This window comes from Oncorhynchus kisutch, linkage group LG8 (genome assembly GCF_002021735.2).
Source record: "Oncorhynchus kisutch isolate 150728-3 linkage group LG8, Okis_V2, whole genome shotgun sequence".
Lineage (NCBI taxonomy): Eukaryota > Metazoa > Chordata > Actinopteri > Salmoniformes > Salmonidae > Oncorhynchus > Oncorhynchus kisutch.
The window spans coordinates 26,513,193-26,530,832 of record NC_034181.2 but is presented as its reverse complement, the minus strand read 5'-3'; the positions used below and the strand labels follow the sequence as shown (position 1 = coordinate 26,530,832).

At 44.1% G+C, this 17,640-nt stretch overlaps 1 protein-coding gene across 4 annotated transcripts in view; it reads right to left on the bottom strand.

Annotated features, from left to right (window-relative positions):
* Nucleotides 1–17,640, bottom strand: part of tpcn1 (two pore segment channel 1) — a 32,723-nt gene that overhangs the window by 13,601 nt on the left and 1,482 nt on the right. The window contains exons 1-20 of one of the 4 annotated variants that reach the window (XM_031829967.1): nt 16,158–17,270; nt 15,716–15,852; nt 9,894–10,070; nt 8,709–8,822; nt 8,353–8,483; nt 8,167–8,255; nt 7,928–7,962; nt 7,747–7,805; nt 4,673–4,772; nt 4,476–4,592; nt 4,245–4,369; nt 4,097–4,145; nt 2,761–2,824; nt 2,606–2,650; nt 2,442–2,498; nt 1,747–1,800; nt 1,569–1,641; nt 1,352–1,459; nt 1,136–1,207; nt 941–1,030 (exon numbers count right to left, since the gene is read on the bottom strand). In XM_031829967.1, the coding sequence (XP_031685827.1) occupies nt 941–1,030; nt 1,136–1,207; nt 1,352–1,459; nt 1,569–1,641; nt 1,747–1,800; nt 2,442–2,498; nt 2,606–2,650; nt 2,761–2,824; nt 4,097–4,145; nt 4,245–4,369; nt 4,476–4,592; nt 4,673–4,772; nt 7,747–7,805; nt 7,928–7,962; nt 8,167–8,255; nt 8,353–8,483; nt 8,709–8,822; nt 9,894–10,070; nt 15,716–15,852; nt 16,158–16,275 (1,814 nt within the window). In that variant the 5' untranslated portion in view covers nt 16,276–17,270. Of the gene's footprint in view, nt 1–940; nt 1,031–1,135; nt 1,208–1,351; nt 1,460–1,568; nt 1,642–1,746; nt 1,801–2,441; nt 2,499–2,605; nt 2,651–2,760; nt 2,825–4,096; nt 4,146–4,244; nt 4,370–4,475; nt 4,593–4,672; nt 4,773–7,746; nt 7,806–7,927; nt 7,963–8,166; nt 8,256–8,352; nt 8,484–8,708; nt 8,823–9,893; nt 10,071–15,715; nt 15,853–16,157; nt 17,271–17,640 lie in introns of those variants that run through there. The other 3 variants (XM_031829968.1, XM_020490136.2, XM_031829966.1) reach the window with 3 other exon arrangements.

Here is a 17,640-nt window from a genome sequence, read left to right as displayed (position 1 = left end):
GGAGCGAGAGAGAAATAGAGTAGAGAGAGGAGTGAGTGAGAGAGAGGAGTGAGAGTAGTGAGAGAGAAAGAGAGTGAGAGAGAGAGAGAGAGAAGTGAGAGAGAAATAGAGGAGAGAGAGGAGAGAGAGGAGTGAGCGAGAGAGGAGTGAGCGAGAGTGAGAAATAGAGGAGAGGAGCGAGAGAGAAATAGAGTAGAGAGAGAGGAGTGAGAGAGAAATAGAGTAGAGAGAGAGGAGTGAGAGAGAAATAGAGTAGAAATAGAGTAGAGAGAGGTGAGCGAGAGAGAAATAGAGGAGAGGAGCGAGAGTGAGAAATAGAGGAGAGGAGCGAGAGAGAAATAGAGTAGAGAGTAGTGAGAGAGAGAGGAGTGAGAGAGAGAGGAGAGAGAGAGGAGTGAGAGAGAGAGGAGTGAGAGAGAGAGGAGAGAGAGAGAGAGAGAGGAGTGAGCGAGAGAGAAGAGAGAGAGAGAGAGAGGAGTGAGCGAGAGAGAAATAGAGTAGAGAGAGGAGTGAGAGAGAAATAGAGTAGAGAGAGGAGTGAGAGAGAAATAGAGTAGAGAGAGGAGTGAGAGAGAAATAGAGTAGAGAGAGGAGTGAGAGAGAAATAGAGTAGAGAGAGGAGTGAGAGAGAAATAGAGTAGAGAGAGGAGTGAGAGAGAAATAGAGTAGATAAAGAGAATAGAGAGAGAAATAGAGTAGATAAAGAGAATAGAGAGAGAAATAGAGTAGATAAAGAGAATAGAGAGAGAAATAACACAACTGAAACCCATGTGAACCAAGATAGCCATCTTGTAGTCATATTACTAGAGCTCCAATATCCTTGTAGAATTCATAGTCTGTGGTAGGCTCTGCCTCGAACAACGTGTCAGGGTAGACTTACCGGTTGGTGTGTGGAGTGTGTGAGGAAACTGTGTGTATGAAGAGTGTGTGTGTGACTCACTTGCAGCAGTTAGGGTAAACTACATCAGCGAAGAACTCCATCCCCACGATGGCAAAGGAGTAGTAGAAGATAATCAGTGTCAGCCCCAGACTGAGAACACACACACACACAAAGGTTCTTATTAAAAGTCTCATACCTGCCTTGTATGTAAATATAGTGGGTTATGGTTGAGAGGTCAGGAAGTAAAGGCGTTACCTTGCCATCCTTGGGAAGAGTTCAAACATGGTGTCCAACACATTGCGATACCTCTGCTTTATCTTAAACAACCTGAGCGAGAAAACACACACACTTACAAGCGGAGTGCACACACTTACACGTGATGATCAATACAATATTTATAAAATCTACATATAACATGTACCTAACAAAATACCCCTGAAAACATAGATGTGTGTTGTCATAGTAACCCACCTGAGTAGCTGCAGCGGTCTGAGCACCACAATGAAGTAGAAGGGCTCCATGTCGAAGGCCAGAGTAATCAAGCCCAGAAAGGCAAACACAGTCACAGAGAAGTCAAACCTGGTGAGGCGAACACAGAGACACTGATGGCTACTAGACTACTAGATAATCACAGTGGACATGCTAATGGTTGAGGGTAAGGTGTTAGGGTTTAATGGTCGGTACTCACAGGTTCCAGCCAGAGCTGAAGTAGGCCAACGGCCCTAAGCCTGTTATCTTCAACAACACCTCCACCCCATAGACTAGAGATTGAGAAAGAGGGGGAGTACAAATGTGTGTTCTCACTAGTGACAAAGAGGAGGTGGCTCGGTGTGTGTGTGTATGAGAGAGAGAGAGAGTGTTCTTACTCGTTAGGAAGACGATGTAGCTCCAGGGAACCATTCTGGACCAGGAGAATCCACCTGCAGGGGGAGGGGCCAGGACAGAGATCAGAAACAACCTTACAGATTGAGTCTAGTCCTGAACTAAAAAGCATGCTCAATAGAGAATCTGCATTAAATGTACTTTATAGTTTGGGAATAGGTTTAGTTACTATTCAACATGTAGGTCCCTACTAAGACTCTTACTAATCAACATGTAGGTCCCTACTAAGACTCTTACTAATCAACATGTAGGTCCCTACTAAGACTCTTACTAATCAACATGTAGGTCTCTACTAAGACTCTTACTAATCAACATGTAGGTCTCTACTAAGACTCTTACTAATCAACATGTAGGTCTCTACTAAGACTCTTACTAATCAACATGTAGGTCTCTACTAAGACTCTTACTAATCAACATGTAGGTCTCTACTAAGACTCTTACTAATCAACATGTAGGTCTCTACTAAGACTCTTACTAATCAACATGTAGGTCTCTACTAAGACTCTTACTAATCAACATGTAGGTCTCTACTAAGACTCTTACTAATCAACATGTAGGTCTCTACTAAGACTCTTACTAATCAACATGTAGGTCTCTACTAAGACTCTTACTAATCAACATGTAGGTCTCTACTAAGACTCTTACTAATCAACATGTAGGTCTCTACTAAGACTCTTACTATTCAACATGTAGGTCTCTACTAAGATCCACACTCCGTTAACGGCCACCACCACATCTAGAGAGGAGAGAGAGGAGAGTTAGGCTGTCCTAGAGTAAGACTTGTCATAGGATGACAACACAGATAATAGTACTATAAACTACTAATAATGGATGTCCACTTACACATGGTATACTGGAAGGCTTTAGACTTGACCAGCAGGTTGATGCCTGTTAGAAACATAAACAGAAGGAGGTCAGTCAGTCTGAGTCACCCCAGATAAGAGGAACACAGCATTAGATGGATGGATGGAAGATAGAAGGGAAAAAGTAAGAATCACCTTTGAAGATAAGAAAAGTAGTGTGTGGAAGATCATCAAACCAGTGTTCCCCGCTCCGCCGTGCCTACAGAGTACAATCACACACACACACACACACACACACACACACACACACACACACAGGTACAGGTATCCACACAGAGAAATGGGATAATTGTGTGTGTGTGTGTTGTCATGACTCTCTCCTGGGTGAGGATCAAAGGTTCCAGATCAGCTTGGCAAATGGCTGACAGATAGCCAGGGGGAGAGGTGCCAGGGGGAGAGGTGCCGGTTTTGAAACCTTAACACCCGGTCATATATTGTATGCCGCAAAAGGGTCTTTCCTGCCCTGCAGTATTGGAAAAAAATGTGCTTTGTGGAGAGAGACTTTGGCCGCCAAAACCTTTTTGTCCAGAAAGTGAAAATGGGAACAATATTTATAAGATAGGAATGTTAAGAATGGTCAGTGGGGATCTAAAGAATAATCATGTCATAATGTTTATTATTTTGCAATGTCATTAAGGATGGTATAACGAAATAACTAACTCAGAAAGGGTACACATTCTATTTGTCAAGTTTACATCTAGATGTTGTATAAAACATATGATTAAGTATGAGAGTATTTTAGTTAAGTTATAAATGTCTTCTAAATTAGATAATTGTTTTTCATAACTTTTACCTAGTCAGTAACCACACCCATGTGAGCACAGACATTGTGTCGGCATGATGGAACACCCCCTTTTTACCTGAGTATAAAAGCCTTGGTAACGAAATTTACATTCAGACGAGACAGTGTGGAGCGGTGGCTACAAGGCTGAAAATGGTAAGGCCAAAAGACGTGACACCATGGTCCACACATTGAAATGGTTGGAAACTCTGAAAAACCAACACGAAGTGAGAAGATAACCCCCACTACGAGACCAGAAACATTCACATTCTGCAGCTGTGCATGTAAAAGTGGTCCTAGAACTTGTGGGAAGGAAGAATCCTATCTCAGACAACCATTGGTGGAACTGAAGTATCTATTCTAACAAACACTTCACTATCAGAGAAGCTCTACAACTAAAGACATTTGACCTCTGGTGGACAACCAAAGCCTTACATCAAGCCACACCCCATAGACGGATCAATTGGTTTCAACAGAGAGACGACAGAGAAAGACATCTACGTGTAAATATATACATTGCATTTCTTATCCGAATGAGCGGTGGTTCATGTGCAAAGTATTACTGCTGTTCACACTCATTTCTAATGAGTTAATTGTTACATTTGAGTAACAATTAAACAGTTAGTTGATAAGATAAATAATAGTCATCAGATTAATAGTAATCACGTCACGACAGTGTGTTAGGCTTACCTTCCATTTGAGACCGATGACTTCATAGAACTTATAAAAGTCATCCAGGCTGCAACAGAACATCACAAAGACTTCTTTAAAACAACAACACTTACAGTATGTGTGTGTTTGCTTGTGATGTTTGCATGAGTGTATGTGTGTGTGTTACCTGAGCATGGGTGCTCCTGCAGTGTTGAGGGCCTTGTATGTGAGGAAGCGGTCTCTGGATGACATACGAGGTCTGTAGAAACGCATCAGACCATCAAACTGCTTCAGAGACACACCCATTGGCCTCTGGGGAGACAACACACACACACACACACACGAAATGCAACAGTTATACATAAATTACCACAGCTTAGACACTTTAGGTGGGGGCTAAACGTGTGTGTGTATGTACCTGTCTGCTGACCAGAAGTTGGAAGGCATGGTCGATAGCAGAGCGTTTGTGAAGCAGCAGAGATTTAAACTTCATCTTCTCAACACCGTTAAACGTATCGAACACCACCGCCAGGAGCTGCAACACACACAGTGTTATACCATGGCCATAGGGTGCACAGGTGGGAAACAACATATTGTGTGTCTGTGTGTGTATACCAAGTTCATGATGAAGTAAAGTTCTATGGAGAGGTAGACAATGAAGAAGACACAGGACCAGCGGTTGCGAGAGTACGCTGGCATCATCACATCTGGGAAGCTAGAGGAAACAGGACACACCAGAAGTCTCATAAGGCTCTATGCTGTCTTGAGAGAGCAATACAACCTCCTCAGGCTCTATGCTGTCTTGAGAGAGCAATACAACCTCCTCAGGCACTATGCTGTCTTGAGAGAGCAATACAACCTCCTCAGGCTCTATGCTGTCTTGAGAGAGCAATACAACCTCCTCAGGCTCTATGCTGTCTTGAGAGAGCAATACAACCTCCTCAGGCACTATGCTGTCTTGAGAGAGCAATACAACCTCCTCAGGCTCTATGCTGTCTTGAGAGAGCAATACAACCTCCTCAGGCACTATGCTGTCTTGAGAGAGCAATACAACCTCCTCAGGCTCTATGCTGTCTTGAGAGAGCAATACAACCTCCTCAGGCTCTATGCTGTCTTGAGAGAGCAATACAACCTCCTCAGGCTCTATGCTGTCTTGAGAGAGCAATACAACCTCCTCAGGCTCTATGCTGTCTTGAGAGAGCAATACAACCTCCTCAGGCACTATGCTGTCTTGAGAGAGCAATACAACCTCCTCAGGCTCTATGCTGTCTTGAGAGAGCAATACAACCTCCTCAGGCTCTATGCTGTCTTGAGAGAGCAATACAACCTCCTCAGGCACTATGCTGTCTTGAGAGAGCAATACAACCTCCTCAGGCACTATGCTGTCTTGAGAGAGCAATACAACCTCCTCAGGCACTATGCTGTCTTGAGAGAGCAATACAACCTCAGGCACTATGCGGTCTTGAGAGAGCAATACAACCTCCTCAGGCACTATGCTGTCTTGAGAGAGCAATACAACCTCCTCAGGCACTATGCTGTCTTGAGAGAGCAATACAACCTCCTCAGGCACTATGCTGTCTTGAGAGAGCAATACAACCTCCTCAGGCACTATGCGGTCTTGAGAGAGCAATACAACCTCCTCAGGCACTATGCGGTCTTGAGAGAGCAATACAACCTCCTCAGGCGCTATGCGGTCTTGAGAGTTCTTTTTAAAAAAAATTATTTTACCTTTATTTAACTAGGAAAGTCAGTTAAGAACAAATTCCTATTTTCAATGACGGACTAGGAATAGTGGGTTAACTGCCTGTTCAGGGGCAGAACGACAGATTTGTACCTTGTCAGCTCGGGGATTTGAACTTGCAACCTTCCGGTTACTAGTCCAACACTAACCACTAGGCTACCCTGCCGCCCCAGTAATACAACCTCCTCAGGCACTATGCTGTCTTGAGAGAGTAATACAACCTCCTCAAGCCCTATGCTGTCTTGAGAGAGTAATACAACCTCCTCAAGCACTATGCTGTCTTGAGAGAGTAATACAACATCCTCAGGCACTATGCTGTCTTGAGAGAGTAATACAACATCCTCAGGCACTATGCTGTCTTGAGAGAGTAATACAACATCCTCAGGCACTATGCTGTCTTGAGAGAGTAATACAACATCCTCAGGCACTATGCTGTCTTGAGAGAGTAATACAATCCCAACAGGCACAATACTTAGAGATGAATACAATCTCAACAGGCACCATTCTGTCCTGGGAGTAATACCATGGAGTTTTCAAACCCAGAGGCGCAACATCGCAATACTTCCGTGAAACACGTCGTGAAACTGGCTCGACAGACGAGACCGGGATTTGGCAAGTTAATGGGAGAAGTGAAAAAAAAGTGTCCTTGTTAATTTTATCTAATTCTAAAAGGCTAAACAGATTTGAGACAATTTTTTAAGTTGCTGAACCTGTCATTACTACAACCTTGTGAAAGTGACGAACTGAAGCATTTTTATTTTTGTCAAAAACAACTTTATATCGAAGGAGGGCCTTTCTTTTAACGGCCTGCAAATGTGCAGTTCGACGCGGCACGACCGTAAGACCCATTGACTTGTTTCTGTGCATGAGCTATGCTAGCTAACGTCACCATGACATTGCCTACAAGTGTGATTGGGGATTTCTATTGGAGAAGCAGTTTCTGCATATATTCATAGTGTATTGTTTTTGGTAATACAATATCATCAGGCCAGTGTTAGTAGCAGTGGGGGGGGGGGCATTGTATTCCAAAATGAATAACAATTTTAATTAGACAGTGGGCTACCTGCCCTACTCTCTCCCTTTTCTGACAACTGGAGCTGCAGTCCAGTGTATTTATTTTTGGTTGGGGGCCCAGATAGCATATGAACATGTCATAAGCCATTGCAAAATGGAAATTAGCTGGAAATGAAACTCTCTCTCAGCCTCATGGTAGAATAACATGAAATTAGCTTTAAAACTGCTATTTTTTCTCTTTGCCACATGGTTAAATGTGTCAAATTGCAAGAAGTTTTGCTGCTTTTGATTGGTTGTTGTTTTTTGCTCAGACCTTACAGGGGGCCTCGCAAAACTGCGATACGCCACTGGTACTTGACACCGATATTTGTCTAGGGGAGGGTGAGGCTTGAGGAGGGGTGAGACTTGAGTAAGTGAGGGGTGAGACCTGAGGATGACGGAGTTCCTAATATGGCGCGCTCTCTCTCCGACTGAAGGCGGTGCACTCTGAAGTGATTCAAGTGACCTGTGTTTCGAGCCGCAGGTCTCTCCAGTGACTAGTGTACTGTTTGGAGGACGGTGCACTGTGTTTCGCACACAGGCAGGTTTAGCCGCCACAGTGGCCCAAAGCAAACAGCTAAATAACCTTTAGAATGGTGTTGTACCCAGACAGATCTATTTACTGAGGAAAAGCAAATGCACATAACAAAACTTTACTGAAAGTTTCTTTGGTAGAAATACTATGATGTTAAAATGTTATTTTTTGCAGTGGCGGCAATTGTTTTGCAGTGGCGCAGCGCCACAGCTAAATGAATGCAGCAGAAACACTGCATCAGGCAATATACTGTCTTTAGAGAGTAATACAATCAAAACAGTCAGAGTATGAAACATCAGACTATTATACAGACTGATGTGTAAAGCAGGAGTTTGTGTGTGTGTGGTATCGGAGCCTTACTTTGCGGTGGTCACGAGCACAAAAAGACTCACGATGCTGTTCTCCAGAGTGTTGAAGTACTGAGGAGAGAGAACACCAGCCAAAAGGTGTGAGACCAGTATAAGGTAGACCACTCCAGCTAGCACAAGACTAGCAGTCTTCTACAGAGGCACAACATACAGCAAATGTCATTATCACTCACCGGATCAGAAGTATTAGGGGAGAACAGACAGAAGCCTGTAGAGAGAGAGAACAGAGCCATACTCACACAGGCACAATAGAAGAGAATGGATTTTATTCATTTTGAGGTTGTAAATTATAAATAATTTAATTTCCACTGTTCAATTGTCCACTGTTTTTGGAGACTCATCAAGGATTTTCATCTAGGATCAATGTCTTTTTCAACCTTGAAGAACATCCAAAATGGTGTGTGTGTCTCACCCAGGATGGCAAAGATGACCATAAAGAAGAGCAGCAGCAGCAGGATGTCTATAAAAGGGGGAAGGGACTGGAAAATTTGACGCAGGTTTCTGATTGAACAAGAGGATGACAACACACAACAGTTATTCACGCTTTGCAAACAACATTTCTCAGTGACTTCATTTAAAAAAAAAAACGTGTGTATACCTTCGCACGGCACCACAGTATCTGCAATCCACCAGGAATATGGGTCTGAGAGCTCTGGTCACACGCAGGTGCGATGTCTGCCGGATCAGAACCACTATGGCCTCCACAAACTGGAGCAGCAGCACACAAGTCTACACACAGGACAGACCAGGTGTCAGACATATAAAATGGTGGAACTACACATTTTTTTAAACCAACTGACAGGCGAGAGTTTGTCACTTGTGAGTAAAAAAAAGTCACAAGGGGTCCCTCAGGGCACTGTTCTGGGACCATTCTTATTTGTAATCTATACGATACGTTTGGGATGCTCCAATTTTTGGGACTGGAGTTTCACTTCTATGCAGATAGGCATTTACCTTCACCATGGTCCTCTTGTGTCTGATGAATGTGTGGAAGCCGAGCCAGCGCAGCTTCATACACAGTTCAAACGCCACCATAACCAGAGCCAGTAACTCCAGAGTGGCATGGACCTATAGAAACAAAATACAGCCTTTAACCTTTTATGGTATAGGGAGCAGCATTTTCACTTTTGGATAAATAGCGTGCCCAATTTCAACTTCCTGCTACTCATGCCAGGAATATAAGATACGCATATTATTAGTAGATGTGGATAGAAAACACTGAAGTTTCTAAAACTGTTTGAATCATGTCGGAGTATAACAGAACTTATGTGGACTAAACCCTGAGGACTAACTGTTCAGAATTGTTTTTAGTTTTTTTTTTGCATCTGACTGCTCCCTCAGTTGTCTTTGCCAAGGGATATTTGACAGGAACCATTTTTTCAGTTCCTACCACTTCCACTGGATGTCACCAGTCTTTGGAATTTGGTTGAGGTTATTAATTTGTGCAACGAAGAAGAAGCACATCCTGGAACAACGTTACACTATTGAGAGTTGCGCAAGACGTAAAAAGGAGCATGGTTTGTTTACTTGCTGTATTGAATACAGATTGCCCCGTCTACAATTTGATCGATTATTAACATTTAAAAATACCTAGTTGTATTACAAAAGTAGTTTGAAATATTTTGGCAAAGTTTATAGGCAACTTTTGAAATGTTTTGTAGTGACGTTGTGTTTTTGTAAGCTGTTTTTATCTGGATCAAACGCGCTTTATAAATGGACATTTTGGGTATATATGGACGGAATTAATTGAAAAAAAGGACCAATTGTGATGTTTATGGGACATATTGGAGTGCCAACAAAAGAAGCTCGTCAAAGGTAATGCATGTTTTATATTTTATTTCAGCGTTTTGTGTAGCGCCTGCAGGTTTGAAATATGCTACCCTCTTTATTGACATTAACATTGACATTTAAAATCTGACATGTTGGCTGGATTCACAACGAGTGTAGCTTTAATTGAGTATCTTACATGTGTGATTTAATGAATGTTTGATTTTATATCATTATTTGAATTTGCCGCGCTGCATTTTCCCTGTTTTTTCCCCCAAGTGGGACACAAGCATCCCCTATACCATAAGAAGTTAACCTCTAACCCAGCAGCTCCAGTGTGATGTAGACATGTGTCAGTATGTGTGTACGCACGTAAACATCCAGGCGTAGTGATGGTACAGCGGGAGCCTCACAGAGTGACAGGACCATCAGTAGGACTCCTGTTAGCAGCTCCATCATGTAGAACAGGTGGTTGTGAGCAAATAGGTACGCTGCCAGCGCCTTGGGGTTCCGAGGGTGTGTAAAGAACTTATCATTGTTCTCTCCTTCCTATTGACAACACACACACACACACACAAATGTACATCTGAATTTTGTTTGATAACACAAGTGTGAAAATATTATACATTTGTTCTACAGCTCTCTACCATTCACCTGAGCTATACCTGTAGCTACCAAAAAAAAGGTACAACGATTAGCACTTAAACTCATATGATCTATCTGTCACATGATGCGGATTAGTCCCTCCATAGCTAGGCTTTCTTAGTCAGCCACCTGCCCTACACTGCCTCTAAGGTAGTTAGAGGCAGTGTAGGGCAGACTTACACCTGTTTTTACCCCCACATTGTTTGCAATAAATACAAAATAAAAATATTTTTGTTGTTGTTGGGGGGGGGGGGGGGACTTGCCTGTTTTGCATGTTATTTTGGCATTAATATCAGTTTGCAAACAATGTTATATATATATATATACACACACACACACACACACACACACTGCTCAAAAAAATAAAGGGAACACTAAAATAACACATCCTAGATCTGAATGAATGAAATATTCTTATTAAATACTTTGTTCTTTACATAGTTGAATGTGCTGACAACAAAATCACACAAAAATTATAAATGGAAATCAAATTTAGCAACCCATGGAGGTCTGGATTTGGAGTCACACTCAAAATTAAAGTGGAAAACCACACTACAGGCTGATCCAACTTTGATGTAATGTCTTTAAAACAAGTCAAAATGAGGTTCGGTAGTGTGTGTGGCCTTCACATGCCTGTATGACCTCCCTACAACGCTTGGGCATGCTCCTGATGAGGTGGCAGATGGTCTCCTGAGGGATCTCCTCCCAGACATGGACTAAAGCATCCGCCAACTCCTGGACAGTCTGTGGTGCAACGTGGCATTGGTGGATGGAGCGAGACATGATGTGCTCAATTGGATTCAGGTCTGGGGAACGGGCGGGCCAGTCCATAGCATCAATGCCTTTCTCTTGTAGGAACTGCTGACACACTCCAGCCACATGAGGTCTAGCATTGTCTTGCATTAGGAGGAACGCAGGGCCAACCACACCAGCATATGGTCTCACAAGGGGTCTGAGGAGTCTCACAAGGGGTCTCATCTCGGTACCTAATGGCAGTCAGGCTACCTCTGGCGAGCACATGGAGGGGCTGTGCGGGCCCCCCAAAGAAATGCCACCCCACACCATGACTGACCCACCGCCAAACCGGTCATGCTGGAGGATGTTGCAGGCAGCAGAACGTTCTCCACGGCGTCTCCAGACTGTCACGTCTGTCACATGTGCTCAGTGTGAACCTGCTTTCATCTGTGAAGAGCACAGGGTGCCAGTGGCGAATTTGCCAATCTTGGTGTTCTCTGGCAAATGCCAAACGTCCTGCACGGTGTTGGGCTGTAAGCACAACCCCCACCTGTGGACGTCGGGCCCTCATACCACCCTCATGGAGTCTGTTTCTGACCATATGAGCAGACACATGCACATTTGTGGCCTGCTGGAGGTCATTTTGCAGGGCTCTGGCAGTGCTCCTCCTGCTCCTCCTTGCACAAAGGCGGAGGTAGCTGTCCTGCTGCTGGGTTGTTGCCCTCCTACGGCCTCTTCCACGTCTCATGATGTACTGGCCTGTCTCCTGGTAGCGCCTCCATGCTCTGGACACTACGCTGACAGACATAGGAAACCTTCTAGCCACAGCTCGCATTGATGTGCCATCCTGGATGAGCTGCACTACCTGAGCCACTTGTGTGGGTTGTAGACTCCGTCTCATGCTACCACCAGAGTGAAAGCACCGCCAGCATTCAAAAGTGACCAAAACATAAGCCAGGAAGCATAGGAACTGAGAAGTGGTCTGTGGTCACCACCTGCAGAACCACTCCTTTATTAGGGGTGTCTTGCTAATTGCCTATAATTTCCACCTGTTGTTGAATGAAACGACTGAACAACGAAACAGCACAGCAAGTAAGTGAAAGAAATAGGTTCTGATTATGTTTTACTGGTAATGGGGACATATGGATATGCCAACTAAATAACTTGTTGGTCAGTGTGGTGTGCATGTGTAACCTTTATTTCACTAGGCAAGTCAGTTAAGAACAAATTCCTATTTACAATGACGGCCTACCCCGGACAAACCCGGACGACACTGGGCCAATTGTGTGCCGCCCAATGGGACTCCCAAAATATTGGTATCGGCCAGAAATGTCATATCGGTGCATCCCTACTCAAGACAACTTGGAAGTCAGGAATAAACTCTAAAGCTCTGACAGGGAAAATACATTTTGAACGGTCATCCAACTCTGAATTGTAAATCCGGCCTCTTCCTAGAGCTACGACCTGAAGATCAATGAAGTCATCATGATTTGTTCCCAGTTGTTTTGAAAGCACCATAAATCCAGAGAATGACAGACTTTGATGACAAAATTTGTCCCTGAAAAAGACTGCCGCGCCACCTTCCTGTTCAAGTGAGCACAGCACAACAAGGTGAGTCCAAAATGTATTGTATGCTGCTGCATAAATGATGTAATATGAAAGGGAGATAAGTATACTGTAGCTAAGAAAGTAATATTAAGTGTATGTTGTGTAGTAAGATGTTAGTAGCCCATGTGCCCCACCCTAATAATTTGGTCTATTTATCCGCTTGTTGTCCCCTTATACCATAGTTTGTACATCAAATGTGGTTTGTAATGACAATTGTGTTTAAGCAAATCAGCCATATGAGCTATGTTTTTTTTAAAGGCAGTAAATGAGGCTGAATGAACTGTTTCGCTGCCAGACAAGGCTACGCTGATAGCCAGGTGTAGCAGTGGTAAGATGTTGGGACTGATGCTGGGACAGCTTTATGTAGGCCATTGGTAGGCAGTGTTTGTCACCGTTATAGTGCAGTTAATGTATTTTGGCTTTGCTGGCATGCATTGCACCCTCCACCACCAAGATGTACATACCAAATACGCCACTGGTTAGAGGTTATGGACAAATTACACTCACTGGCCAGTTGATTAGGTATAAAAATGGATCACTGGTCATTGAAAGGCTGGTCATGGTTCACATCAACACCATTATCCCAGAAACCCTAGACCAACTCCATTTTGCATACCGCCTCAATAGATCCAGAGATGATGCAATCTCTTTTGCACTCCACACTACACTTTCCCACCTGGACAAAAATAACACTTACGTGAGAATGCTATTCCTTGACTAGAGCTCAGCGTTCAACAACATAGTGCCCTCAAAGCTCATCACTAAGCTAAGGACCCTGGGACGAAACACCTCCCTCTGCAACTGGATCCTGGAATTCCTGACAGGCCGCCCCCAGGTGGTAAGGGTAGGTAACAACAGATTTGCCACGTTGATCCTCAACACGGGGTCCCTCAGGGCTGCGTGCTCAGTCCCCTCCTGTCTCCCTGTTCACCCATGACTGCATGACCAAGCACAACTCCAACACCATCCTTAAGTTTGCAGACGAGACAACAGCCTGATCACCAATAACGATGAGACAGCCTATAGGGAGGAGGTCAGAGACCTGGCAGTGTGGTACCAGGATAACAACCTCTCCCTCAATGGGATCGAGACAAAGGAGATTACTGTGGACTACAGGAAAAGGAGGACTGAGCACGCCCCCATTCTCATCGACAGGGCTGTAATGGAGCAGGTTGAGAGCGTCAAGTTCCTTGGTGTCCACATCATTAAACAAACTATCATGGTCCAAACACACCACGACAGTTGTGAAGAAAGCATGACAACACCTATTCCCCCTCAGGAGACTGAAAAGATTTGGCATGGGTCCTCAAAACGTTATACAGCTGCACCATCGAGAGCATCCTGACTGGTTGCATCACCGCCTGGTATGGCAACTGCTCAGCCTCCGACCCAAGGCACTACAGAGGGTAGTGTGTACAGCCCAGTACATCACTGGGGCAAAGCTTCCTGCCATCCAGGACCTCTATACCAGGAAGGCCCCAAACAATTGCCAAAGACTCCAGCCACCCTAGTCATAGAATGTTCTCTCTGCTTCCGCACGGCAAGCAGTTCTGGAGTGCCAAGTCTAGGTCCAAAAGGCTTCTTAACAGCTTCAACCCCCAAGCCATAAGACTCCTGAACAGCTAATCAAATGACCCGAACTATTTGCATTTCTCCCCCACCCTAATTTTTACACTGCTGCTACTCTCTGTTTATTATCCATGCATAGTCACTTTACCTCTACCTACATGTACAGTACCAGTCAAACTTTTGGACACACCTACTCATTCAAGGGTTTTTCTTTATTTGTACAATTTTCTACATCAAAACTATGAAATAACACATGGATTCATGTAGTAACCAAAAAAGTGTTAAACAAATCTAAATACATTTTATATTTGAGATTCTTCAAAGTAGCCACCCTTTGCCTTGACTCCACTTTCCTGATTACCCTCACCAAATATATGCCACTCCCTTTGGTTCTTTCCCCAGGCATTATTGTTTCTGTTCTGTGCGTTGTTCGTGTTTCTTATTTTTGTATTATGTTGTGTTTATTTATTAAAAACACTCACTCCCTGAACTTGCTTCCTGACTCTCAGCGCACATCGTTACAGTTGGCTGCTTTTCCTTCACTCTGCGGTCCAACTCATCCCAAACCATCTCAATTGGGTTGAGGTCGGCTGATTGTGGAGGCCAGGTCATTTTATGCAGCACTCCATCACTCTCCTTGGTCAAGTAGCACTTACACAGCCTGGAGGTGTGTTGGGTCATTGTCCTGTTGAAAAACAAATGATAGTCCCACTAAGCGCAAACCAGATGGGATGGAGTATCGCTGCAGAATGCTGTGGTAGCCATGCTGGTTAAGTGTGCCTTGAATTCTAAATAAATCACTTACAGCGTCACCAGCCAAGCACCCCCGCACCACTCCTCCTCCTCCATGCTTCACAGTAGGAACTAAACATGCAGAGATCATACGTTCACCTACTCTGTGTCTCATAAAGACAGGCAGTTGGAACCAAAAATCTCAAATTTGAACTCATCAGACTAAAGGACAGATGTCCACCAGTCTAATGTTCATTGCTCGTGTTTCTTGGCCCAAGCAAGTCTCCTCTTCTTATTGGTGTCCTTTAGTAGTAGTTTCTTTGCAGCATTTTGATAATGAAGGCTTGATTCATGCAGTCTCCTCTAAACAGTTGATGTTGAGATGTGTCTGTTATTTGCTCTCTGAAGTATTTATTTGGGCTGCAATTTCTGAGGATGGTATCCATAATGAGGCATCTCTGGTTTTCCTTTCCTGTGGCGGTCCTCATGACAGCCAGTTTCATCATAGCGCTTGATGGTTTTTGCAACTGCACTTGAAGAAACTTTCAAAGTTCTAAAATATATTTTCATTTGTTTAACACTTTTTTGGTTACCATATGATTCCATGTGTTATTTAATAGTTTTGATGTCTTCACTATTATTCTACAACGTAGAAAATAGTACAAATAATGAAAAATGCTAGAATGAGTAGGTGTGTCCAAATTTTGACTGGTACTGTACATATTATGCCCCAAAGAATTTAGGCTGTTCTGGAGGCAAACGGGGTTCCCGGTACAAGATGTGTGTATCTAATAAACTGTCCAGTGCGTGTATAACTACGCCGTAATATTATAACGTAGCTAATCATTACTATCAAAATGTAAGTAAATACCAAGTAACTACCATGTGTGTGCGTGGGGGGGTACCTGTAGATAGATCGCTGCTTCCTGGTAGTTCATCTCCCAGCTTTGTTGAAGTGAGGCATTGTGTGATCTGTAGTTTGGTGGTGGCCCCGGTGTTGGTATCACCTGGTTATTCACGATGTCATACCCCCCTCCTCCATCTACACAGTAGAAAAAAAACAACATTAATACAAATTTGTAAAGAGCCTCCAAAACCTGACAGAGTCATTTAGTGGTTTCGTTCACTGTACTGCATTTTCACAACATATTCCCCCCACACATACTTTTCGGGGACTAAGAATTGATTCCCATTGAAAATCCTATTTTCCCTAACGCTAACCTAGAATAGCCAAGTGGGAACTGGCAAAATGTCCTCACTTCACTGAATTTGAGTTGATTTAGTATTCTTGTGAGGGATTCTGGTACTCACAAGTATAGTGAAATGTGTACACAGACACACACCCACCCATGCAGTCTAGCTCGTTGCAGAATGAGGAGATGAGGGCTGGACTCTCCTCCAGGGTCAACTCTAAACTGTTGTCATGGATACCAGCAGTCTCCACCAGCACGGACGAACACTCCATGGCTCTAATGGCCTCCAGTGGTCCAGGACTGTGAGTGTTTGTTCAGGTATGTCTGTTTGAACGTGGTCCCCTATTGAACGTGTGTGTGTGTCATTCACAGTCCACAGGTCCAGCGTTCACACACCTCCAAGGACACTCAGGGGCTAACATGCTACTGAATGTCCTTCAAGTTCTAGACAGGAAGTGAGGTCACCTCCTAATGGTGAGAGACACCAGACTGAAGAACATCCTAGTTAGATCAGTGTGATGTCTGGTCTGGCTGTATGGAGCCTTAGCAGGCTGAGGGGAAACTAAGCTATGGTCTTCAACTTACCCTAAGTACTTACAATATGACTTCAGTCTCTGACACCATGATAGATATAATCCTTAAATCAACCCAACTCATCTTTTAATCCAACTAAGTCATACTTGCTAAAGATAATATACATCCAGTTCACCACTGACCATTAAAATACTTATCTATAAAACAGATTTTCAAAAGTTCCTCATAAAATCAAGCAGTAAAAATAAAATCTTAGTAGATGCGTCTCCGTCCTCTCCTTAGGAATTACAGACAGACATCTGTGATCACTGGATCTGAGTGCCAGTCAATCAGTCAGCCGGATCCTGCACATGGAGGCCTCTGCTGGTGCTCTGACATTAGCGTGTTCTGAGCTCAGTCTGCTGCTGTGTAGAGATCAGACTCCAGTTTAGTGATAATCCTAGGTGAGGCTCCTGTTTTCTCAGGCTTCTGAAGTGGCCTAGAATCTGCTGTTGTCCTGACAGCACTGTGTCTGTGGGTAAAGTCCCAGCCACTCATTTGTTTTTCAGACAAAATAAAATGTTGGAGCTCCTGTCAACAACTCACTGCCTATGGATCCCCAGGCCCATACAAACACACACTCCCCTTCTTCTCCCAGGCCTCAGGGAAGTCACTGCTCTGCCCGCTCCAGATATCCTGGAAAAACACCCGTACTTTTCCTGTCCACTTCCAAAGGAGGGGAAACCGAGAGCTCACACACACACACACACACACACACACACACACACACACACACACACACACACACACACACACACACACACACACACACACACACACACACACACACACAGAGGGCCAGGGGGGCTTAGAAAGACACACACTGCCCTGCGTGTGCTTCGGGGGGGGGGGGGGGGGGGGGGGGGGGGGGGGCAGCGTGGCGCAGGGGGCCACTCACAGAGGTATCTGCTTCTCTGCTGAGGCTGCAGTTTCCAGCATGTATGTGAGAGGCAGTTTGCAGTGTGTGAGAGGTACAAAGGCTACAGGATTACTAAAGTGGAGACACACGACACACACGTGATCTCTGGGTTATGGGGAGACCTCTTTCTTTTAATTTAAAGCGA